A 10,606-nucleotide genomic window follows, 5' to 3' on the forward strand; every position below is an offset into this window, starting at 1 on the left:
GGGTGCTCTGGCGAGGCTGTAGCAGGAGGGGAAAGGGCGTGCTCTGGCGAGAGGTAGCTAGGACATTACCTTAAACGATGCCCCAGATTAATTAATGCAGACTTACAAAGTATCTGAAATATGCAGACTATGAAACGACGCCCTCTATACAGAATTATAAATTCAACCATAATTATTAATCCAACAAGGTATAAAATGAGAGTAGACATACATCTGGATGCATAGATGCATAAATGCGCTTCTGTATGATATCTTTATTTGCATGTACACATGGCAAAGAGAGAAGTTTTAGCACGGTGCTAAAGCCATGCAATAGTATTATATTGATTCATGTTTGTAGGCACTGGGTACATATAGACAAATCGTGCATGATACAAAACATGGTAAATCTGGTGTCTGGTAATGGTCATGTGGACGTGAGTACCAACTAACTACACAGGTGGAGGAGATTCTGGATTAGTAACAGCGGAGAAAGAAGACGAACGAGGCCCTGTGGCAACGAGAAGGCTGCGAGAAATCAAGCTGTTGCTCTTGGAGAAAGAAACATCTGCTTTTGTAGAACGTAACTCCTCTCTTACCAACGCTGGATCATGCTGCTGTATGACAAGTAGAGAAGAATGGGTGTTATGGCTACGGGTAATGAGCACATCACCAGCTGGACCTAGCTCTGGGAACTCTGCTTGCCGCCCTGCTAATGGTGCAATCAAAGGTGATGGTCTTCTCCCCCTACCCACTAATAATAGACTAAATGCTTTAATCTTTCCTATCTCAATTACAGCCTCCATGGAGTTGCTAACCTCTCTCTCCTCATATGTGATGGCAGATTGTGTTTCCTTAGTGTCTGGGGATGCCGAGGAAGCCCTCTCCTTCACCATCGCCAGGCACTCCTCATCCAGTTTGCACTCTAGTGCCATATCAAATCCTGATGTCACCATGAAGTCATAAGTCTCATGCCCCATGGAGAATGGTCCGCTACGAGAAAACCTTGAATGTAAATCTCCATCACTGTGGCTATGTTTTCCATCCCCATCAGTTGGCATTGGTATGGAGACATGATCATGGCTTGGTCCATAGACAAATCTAAACACCTTTAGCTTCACACCAGGATGCTCTGCCATGCGGTAGCCAAATGCAAGAGCCTCCCTGTCATCGGGACCACCAAAAAACAAAACTGCAACGTTGTGATCTACATGGCTTGAAGATAGAGAACCCATACCAATGCCACGGTCAACTAGAATGCCAACTGAGCAGGGAGCATGTAGAAGAACTTTATGATTGACATTTCTTAATCCGGGGTTATTGCCCTCCCAGGCGCCATCCAGAGGGCGGGCATGCTTGTGAAAGGGGACTATGATAAAGGCAGCCCTCTTTTCTCCAGCGGTGGCACAAATGTCTTCATGCATATCATCAAAGTTGGAGATGGCAGTCATGGCCTGAACAGTCACCTTGCTCAATTTCCCATACGCTTCAAAGGCAAGTACAACGCTGTCCATGTTGTTGTGGTAATCACTTGATGGCAGACCATTTCGCCGAATTTGCTGTACTTTCATGATGGAAGATGGCCTTTCGGTCAATTGGAGCAAATGCAGAATGTACATACGGAGGGGCCTCTTCCTTGTTCCCCTTGAAGCCTCTACCAGGTTAATGATGGCATGAACATTTGGCATCCCATGCACACAGGCCAATACACGCAGCTCAGCATCTGACTTGTTGCCTGGCACATGAAGGGTTCTCCGACTATAAGGTACTGGGTTCCGTGCTGGCTTATACAATGCCATCACCACAGGTGTAGTAATAAACGTTGTGAACAGGGCCATTAATACCATGATGGCAAATGTTTCGTCATTGAGGACCTGGAACAAGAAAAGGTCATATTATTAGAACAGTCAAGTAATGTTTAGAATTGTGTTAATTGCTTGATTTATGAATATAAGGAACGAAAAGTGTTTAGCATAAGCCACAGAATAGATCACCTTTCGGTCCTTGCCGATGTTGAGAACAATCAGCTCCACTAAGCCCTTTGTATTCATGAGAAAGCCCAGGGTCAGGGATTTCCTGACATTCATCTTGTTGAGGGAAGCCACAGCAAAAGTACCGGAAATTTTCCCTACACATGCCGTGGTTATAACAAGGACCAGAAGGCCAAAGGATTGAGCACTGTGGATTGCTCCAATGTTAGTCTTCAATCCACTGGAAGCAAAGTACAGAGGTAGCATCAGAGTTGTGACCAAATCTTCAATTTTCTCAATCAGGATTCCTGCAAATGGCCCCTCCTTTGGTATGATGAGCCCAAACACAAAAGCACCAAAAATAGCATGAATCCCTACGGAATCTGTTGCAAAACCAGCAGCCAACACCCCAGCAAGGGTTATCGCCACATGAAGCTCATTAGCAGGCTCATTTTCCACTGTTTTCTTTGCAACGAAGCACATCAACGGCCTGACAGCGAGGAACATCACAAACACAAAAGCAAGACCGCATAGCAGCACCCAAACTGCAATCAAAGGACTCTTTTCAGAGCCTGACAGGGCAACTGCTAACGCTAGGAGAATCCAGGCCACAACATCATTGACAGCAGCTGCTGACATGGCCATTTGTCCCACATCTGTTGTAAGAAGCTTCCTCTCCGCAAGAATCCGAGCCAAGACAGGAAAAGCTGTTATCGACATGGCCACCCCCATGAATACTAGGAAAGGGGAAAATCTTCCATTGGTGGCAATGGTTTTGTGTAAAACAAGTGAAACTCCGACACCTGCGACAAAGGGGACAGAAATCCCAGCTGCCGCTATAGCTAAGGCTTCTTTTCCTGTCCTTTTGATAGCTTGCAGATCAAGCTCAAGGCCCACAAGGAAGAGGAAAAAGATAAGGCCCAGGTCGGCGACTGTGTCAAGCACAGTTATGCTCTGCTTTGGAAAGATATAACTAATATAGGTGGCATTGCGACCTAAAGCAGATGGTCCAAGCAAGATCCCTCCCTGTTCCATCAGAAACAGCATTCAAATGTTGTTATAAAAGAGCCATATAGTCAGATGAAGCAAGATGAATCAGATGATGTATGCATTCACAAAGTATCAACCAACACATGATCATGCTTGATGGAGAGTACATGACTAAATTGAATGCATCAAGAAGAGATATAATCTAAGCAGCACCAAGCGCCAGAAGAAACATTGATTATAGCAGCACCAAAAACGCATCGGCTATAGCTAGAAGAACCCGTAACCATAACTAGAGAGAAAACATAACCATCAAGCTATGAAGAGAAACCATAACCATAGAGAAACAATAACCATGAGGCCATGGAGAGAAAGTTAACCATGACCGTGATCTTATGTTGTAGCTGCCGTGTATGAGAAAAAACCATGACCATAAGGCTGTAAATTCAAAATAGGAAGATTCTTTTCGTATGTTAACTGCTATGGTTAACAATTTGTCATATCTCTACAGTAGTAGGCCACAAAAAATCCATAATTTGAAGAAAAACGCCACAAAAAATCATAAACAGGACGAGAACAGAATAATCAAGAGATACAGGCATACAAAGACAACACTTTGAACCGATTATACACGGCATGATAACAGTGTGGAAATTTTTGTATAGGGATACTTACAATGATTTCTGCGATCACACGCGGTTGTCTGAGGGGTTTGAGAACAACGGCCAAGAGGCGGGTTACCACGAGCACCAAGCACATCTGCAGGATGAGTAGGGGTAGCGCAAAATTGATAGGGTTGTCTCCCTGCCAAACGCCATTGGAAACGGCCACCATAGGCTTGAGACATGTCGCGTTCGCAGTAGCTGTGGAAGCCATGGCTGCCTCACAAAACAATCAGAAGCTAGAGTTAAAAATTAAAAGAAAAGCTTTAAACAAAAAGCAAAAGCACGGCGCGCTCTCTCTCTCACACACATACAGATAAGAAGCAATCGCGGTTCTTCTACATCACGGGCAAAAAGCAATCTTCAAAAGCAAAAGCGGATAAGAAAGAAAGCTCGACTAACAACTTGCCTTGAAGAAAATCAATGGCCTGACCGCTCTCTCACGGGTTCTTCTCTTCCCGTAAATGGCAATTGGATGGTAGCTTTGTTCACCCGCTTCGACTTGTCTGTGCGCTATATCTTGACACTCGGAAAAAAGGCACTGCTTTACTGCACAAAGTCGGTGGCTATGGCGATAACTTGTAAGGTCTATGGCGAGGGTAACTGGGAAAACATCACAAAGTCTATGGCTACGGCGATGGATACCCACGGACTTTTGCTGCGACAATGCGCACTGCATGCCTAGCCATGGCGATCGTGCAGAACAAGGCTATGATTCAGCAGAAACAACCTTCTGAAGATAGGTCAGGGTCCATAACCAGAAGCTCTGCGGCTTTCACAGGCTGCAGGAAATTGATGTGCAAACGTTTCGCTGCAAAAGGCACACTAATTTGCAGAAAGGTTAAGGGGAAGAGTAATCTGGTTAGGGTTTGCAGCAGTGGGTTTTTGCAAGCTTCTATTACAGTCATTTCTTTCTTTTTAGGGTTCCAGAGACAGAGTTCTGTGGCGCGAACAAGGTGGAAGAAACCCACCCAAAAGAGAGCCTTCACACTACGAAGGTTGGCGAAAAGAGCTCACAAGAACCGGTCTTTATACAAGCAAGGCATGCAAAAAAGCCCTTCTCCTTTTTAAAGAAATAACCTTTTTTAAAGAGAGAACCTTGCTACCCATCTTCATGTCTTCATATTAATCTAGAAAACATGAAACCATGCCCACCTTGTATGGCACCATCTTCATGTCTTCATATTAAACTAGAAAACATGAAACCATGCCCACATTGAGTCTTTCCCAATGCATCTTACATCATCCTAGCACACACAAACATTCTTCAAGATCCCCGTTTATCTTCCCCAGACCGTCGCTTTCTATCCACACTAGTGTCATTGCATTATCTTTCTAGCTTCATCTTACCTTGTTGATCATCAGTGCATCTCTTTATCCGTTCACGGTGCTTAGATTCATCACACAAATTCATGGCCTTTGCATCTTGTTGTTACATTGTCTCTCTTACATTCTAGCTATGAGTAGCTATGAGTATCTAGACGTCAAGAACCTATTCCATACCTAATAACAATTAAACTCACCTTTACATGCAAAGACTCTTTCTTGAGCTTCATCTCCTTAGGATCATAGATGCTTTCACTTCAATATTATAGTACTAGTAATAAAGTCCCCCCTTTGACTATAGGTTTTACAATGCTAAAACTATCAACCACTATTTTTATGCATGTTTTTATATTTATAATGTGGCACTGTACGTGATGTAAAAAACAATGATGCGCTCTCTTGCATACAAATATTATCTTCTTGCTAATTCAAGAAGTTTAATGCCTTTGAATTATAAGATAATCTATGCTTTTATTTATGCATTATCAAGTTTCTCACATTGTTCTTGTCTCCATTGAGACTGGTTTAGACTTTCTAATATTCATCAATGTTTTTATTTGGGTATTAAATGATTTTCCCACATTGTTTTTGTCTCCAATTACTATAGTCAAGAACTTGTAGTATTTTTATAATTAAGTGCATACTAGAAAGTCTCTTTTGCAACTATACAAACATTGTTCTTGTGTCAATTGTGACTGGTTCAGACTTACGATATTCAACAATGTTTTTACTTGGGTATTAAATGATTTTCCCACATTGTTTTTGTCTCCAATTACTAGTAAAGAACTTGTAGTATTTTTATAATTAAGTGCTTACTAAAAAGTCTCTGCAACTATACAGACATTGTTCTTGCGTCCATTGACTGGTTAAGTGCATTATTCTTGCGTCCATTAAATGGTTTAGACTTATGATATTCATCAATGTTTTTACTTGGGTATTAAATGTTTTTCCCACAATGTTCTTGTCTCCAATTACTAGGAAAGAACTTATAATATTTTTATAATTAAGTGCATACTAAAAAGTATCTTGCAAGTATACAAACATACTAGAATATGCTCTCAAGTGTTAACTTTTCAAAATAGGATTTTGATATAAGTGTAGATATACAATCTTGATGTATAATCTTTCATATATCAAGCATTACTCTCTCATACTATCAAAATAGTGTGCATTTGTGTATCACTTGTAGTCTCAAAAATATTTCTCTTCTGCATGTACAAACAAATTGTGAAAAGGGGTTAACATAGTCACATTAGAGTTAAGCAATAGACATCTTTTAAAAAGGAGTTTTCCCCTTTTAATGGCTGAACAGTCACAAACTAAGCATGATAAACAGATAAAGCTTTCTATAATTAAATTATAAAGATTTCTACAATTAAATTTCAATAGGATGTTAAATTATGGAATGAGTCTCAAGTGGTGGCTTATAAGTATTCGTATTCTCCTAACATTCAAAAGATTTTTTATGGCCATCATTATTGCAGTCTCACAATACCTAAAGTAAATCTTATGCAATCTTTAGAATAAACATACACTTGTGCAAATCTTTGGAACCTATATACTCTTGTGAAAATGCTCAAGGCAAGGTATTTTTTTTACAATGTGTAATGATACCTAATCCAAGGGGGGTCACCTTATGTATATGTAACATAGAACCATAGTTAATGGAGGGAGGTGATTTTCTTAATTAAGGAACTTACATGCCATGCACATGTAGGAGGGGATTAAATAAATAGATGTTCAATGTAATTTATGTATGTAAATTTACATAGGGGTTTGGAAATTCAAATCTAAAAATGTACATACAAGTGAGGGGTAAAAACCTATGCTATATATATATATATATATATATATATATATATCAAAATAGGGGTATTTTGAATACATGTCTTCTTGCACATGGTTAGATGGGTATTTAAAGAGTGATCGCCACCAATATTATAAGTGGATCATAGCAAACATATCCTCAAAATGAAATAATATCCTCATAAAAGATAAAAGTATCACAAAATAGTATGTATAGACCAAGCCACTAGAGAGAGAGAGAGAGAGAGAGAGAGAGAGAGAGAGAGAGAGAGAGAGAGAGAGAGAGAGAGAGAACTAGATTTTCCTTACTGAATTGAACATAAAGATTCCACATGTAGCTACCAGGTAAGGAGAGACCAATGTGAATGTTGTAAAGAACTTATGTGGCACTCAAGGGTTTATTGTAACCCACATACAAAAGGTTACAATTTTGATAATAATGTTATACACCCATGTTTTATTTATTTATTTGCATAAAACATGAACTAAAAGATCTAACTACATGTCGGTGCATTATTGATGTTGTTCACCTTCTTCAATCTCATTTCATGTACAAATGAGTGGATAGATTTTTGACAAGTACATGAGACTAAATGACCTCTTTTAAGTTAAGTTTTTGCTCCATATTCAATGTCAAGAAAGGTACGACTTTGGGAAAAAAATTTGCATGATTGGCCTTTTCAAATCCATGGTATTGATATTATGATAGAAAAAAGAGGAAAGCTCTCGATTTATTTGATAAATATTGTAGCCCGCACAATGATAAGTGTTAGACCTTAAGACTTTACATGATTTTATTCTTCCATTCACTATTTACAATTTAGAAAAGAAAGAGCACACTATGTCTTGCATACAAACATTGTGTTCTTGATCATCATAAAGTTCAATTGCCTTTAGCTTAAAATTTTTTGATGGATTTCGAGTCAGCACTTTAGACATATAAATAACCGAATTCCAAAATCAAGCTCTCTTTTATGCATCTGAGACCAAATCAAGATTATGTCTATTTGTGTGTTTTTTGCACATGTGAATATCATCTACATATAATTATTTCAATAAATTTATTATATTTTAACCAAGAGTAAGCCTACAAGAACATAGAGTAAGCTTATAAGAGCATAGAAATTTAGATAGTGGAATGACTAAGCCATATATTCTATAAAAAGCTTTAAACATTAGCACAATTTAAGTCTAAAAGTAAACTTGCATTACAAGTACAATCTAAGACAATGTCATTAAGTACAATCATTAAAATAAAAGTTTGATATACATCATATTAAGACATACCACAACAAATGATAGAGTGAATATAAATTCAAACAACTTATAATGGTATGCAAAAACCTAAATCTATATCTTTAAACTTAAAAGTGATTTTTTATTGCAAATATAATTGCCCTTTAAAATCACAATAAGATAAAATCTTTCTTTTTTTTAATCTCTCACCCAAACCACAACGAATATAAACATGACTATCCCTACGTACGAAAACTCATTTCCTCTCACTTGTACGTCATTGACAAGATGCAAACACTATAGCACTATCATTACTTAATATAGACATAGAATATGTAGGCTTGACAAAATATGTGCCAAAAGACAAATGCACATGTATAAACTCAAAGCATAAATCTAATCTTAAAGAGCCAAGTGCATGAACTATTGAAAATGAAAATGAGAACATTGTTCTATAACTTAAGAATCAAATCACTAATCTATAAAAACTTGTCCTGATCGACCTTCTTTAGTACTTGCATTTTTAGTACATTTTTATCTACTTTATTCATTTCCAATAAAAACAAAGCCCTCTATCTCAAGTAATTAAGCTAGCATTCTAGGTTATTTATAAACTGGAGGGTGCTGCTTGTTGGAAATTCTCATTAATTTCAATAGTTCTAGCTCTAACTTCTTGCATGTATTTCCATGACGACATTCACACACTTTATAAAGGATGCTTGTTTCATCCTTTTATAAGGCTATGTAGTTCCTTCCTTGATGACATTCACACACTTTTCTAAGACTATATTGTAGTTTCTTCCTTTTTTAAAGGTTCTACATATTGAATTGACTCCTAGTTCAAGCAATAGCTCCATTACAATCGATTTATACAAGGGATGTTAAGAAATGTGGTGCCAAAGTGCACAAGGAAGAGGAAGGGAGTGAGTTGAGCAAGTTAAGAAAGTGCAAAGCCTAGCATGAAGCCACATGAGCAAAGGGATTTATCCCACATTGATGTACAAGCCCAAGGATGTACCTCCTCATATAAAAGGGGACTATTTCAAGTATTGAATCATATCACTTGCACTTATCTCAAGTCTACTTATGTATCCAAGCTAATTCATCTTGGTGTCTAATTGTACTTGAGTGCATCTTAATTAACACACACTCATTATGATTTTTCTTCATTTCTATCCACCTTAGATTAGTGTAGAATTAGTTACTAATTAGATAAATGTCTTGTCATTAGGAGAGTTTGATCCAAAGTTTTAACATGGTATCAGAGCTAGATTTTGCTCTCCTAGCTTAGTGTAGCATTTATGCACTGTATTAGAACTAATCCTTGTCATTAGGATTTCTTAGGGTGAGTAGGCTTTTTCAATTTCCTCATTAGAATAGGATTTCTCTAGCAAGTAGAGGTGGAGCACTTAAGAAATTAGTTGCACAACAAACTCTACAACATGTAGAGCAATCCATCGGTGTTTGTTCAAGGCAGCAAAGCAGCATCTATTCAGAAACGCCGACTAACATCACATGTTGCTAAAAGGAAAAAGTGAGAAGTAAGCAAGAAGAATCTGCTTTGGTGTTTCCCATTTATTATCCTCCATTTGGCCTATTTCCAGGATGTACAAGGCTCTGTAAAGAAAAATCTTCCTAACGCTCACACGAAGAAAATCCATGAAGGCTGTGGGATGCTATCATGCCCCCCACCCCCCCCCCCCCCCACCCCCCCGGCTCCTCTTGGCTCAGCACTCTACGTAGAGAGAGTCGAAGTGCGGACAACAATCTGTGAACGTCATCCTCGTGGGCACAAGCGCAGGTCAAACTCATAGAGGTAGCCAAGAACAACAGCGAAGGAGAAGCATTAAAACGCAACAGTAGCAACAGCAGGCAGCATAGTCAGTAGAGAAGAAGTTCTGCCATACACAGGGAGAGAAAGAGAAGGTCATGCTTCTTCTCCAAACACGCTTGTAAGCAAAGTGGTGAGGGAAAGAAAACTTGTTGTCTGCAAAGAGGAAGATAGCTGCCACTCGCCTGCACAGAACCGCCATTTTCACTAAAAGCTGCCAAGAACAAGATTCTTTTTTAAAAAGAAAAGGTTTAAAAAGTGTATGGTTCTAAAGATTTTAAACATTATCTGTTAATAAGGGATGTTCACATGCCTAACTTAAACACACTAACACATTGTATGCCAAAACATTGCACCACTATTGTGGAATATACTCTAAATTAGGCATTATCAAACTGAGTCTACATCATCACCTACATCACCAAAATAAAGCATTTGCAAAACACCTTCACAAAGCAGTCAAACCAATGTTCAAGTGGGCCAAAGGAGTCAACAAAGATGAAGAAAACATCGACTATGGCATCATGTCCTTTCTCAACATCAACATTGGATTGGATTATCATTGACAAAATACTCGGATCAAGTGGGAGTATTCCTCCAACAAAATCTTTATAGAAGCGGCCAAATGAGCACGCTAGTTTGTGTGAAAGAGAAGAATGTAACCTGTGTAAAAACGCTGCAACCACATGACTATGTGAGCGTATTTGTGCAAACCATAACTGAAAAAATGCCTCGAGCTCCAAATCTGTCCTCCAAAAAATTATTGTTTGTCCTACCCTCTGGCACCGATGATGTAGCCAAGGTAGAAG

The 10,606-nt window shown here is 38.8% G+C and overlaps 1 protein-coding gene across 1 annotated transcript; it reads right to left on the bottom strand.

The window, feature by feature from the left end:
- Nucleotides 1-286: 286 nt before the first annotated feature.
- On the bottom strand, nt 287-3,878 carry LOC147634899 (cation/H(+) antiporter 19-like). Its single transcript, XM_086804129.1, has 3 exons — nt 3,612-3,878; nt 1,974-2,975; nt 287-1,853 (listed from the first exon to the last, which is right to left on the bottom strand). Exons 1-3 carry the CDS (start codon nt 3,810-3,812, stop codon nt 432-434), a joined length of 2,625 nt encoding a protein of 874 aa, XP_086660255.1. The 5' UTR covers nt 3,813-3,878; the 3' UTR covers nt 287-431.
- Nucleotides 3,879-10,606: the final 6,728 nt, after the last annotated feature.

Source organism: Cibotium barometz, chromosome 10 (genome assembly GCF_041138505.1).
Source record: "Cibotium barometz isolate CiBa-2024 chromosome 10, ASM4113850v1, whole genome shotgun sequence".
NCBI classification, from domain to species: domain Eukaryota; kingdom Viridiplantae; phylum Streptophyta; class Polypodiopsida; order Cyatheales; family Cibotiaceae; genus Cibotium; species Cibotium barometz.

Excerpts from the sequence above, each read along its gene's own strand:
- LOC147634899 (XM_086804129.1), bottom strand. The coding sequence starts at position 3,812 with ATGGCTTCCACAGCTACTGCGAACGCGACATGTCTCAAGCCTATGGTG. Across the intron at positions 2,976-3,611 it reads GTGTGATCGCAGAAATCATT|GGAGGGATCTTGCTTGGACC; the intron begins GTAAGTATCCCT and ends CTGATGGAACAG. Across the intron at positions 1,854-1,973 it reads ACATCGGCAAGGACCGAAAG|GTCCTCAATGACGAAACATT; the intron begins GTGATCTATTCT and ends TTCTTGTTCCAG.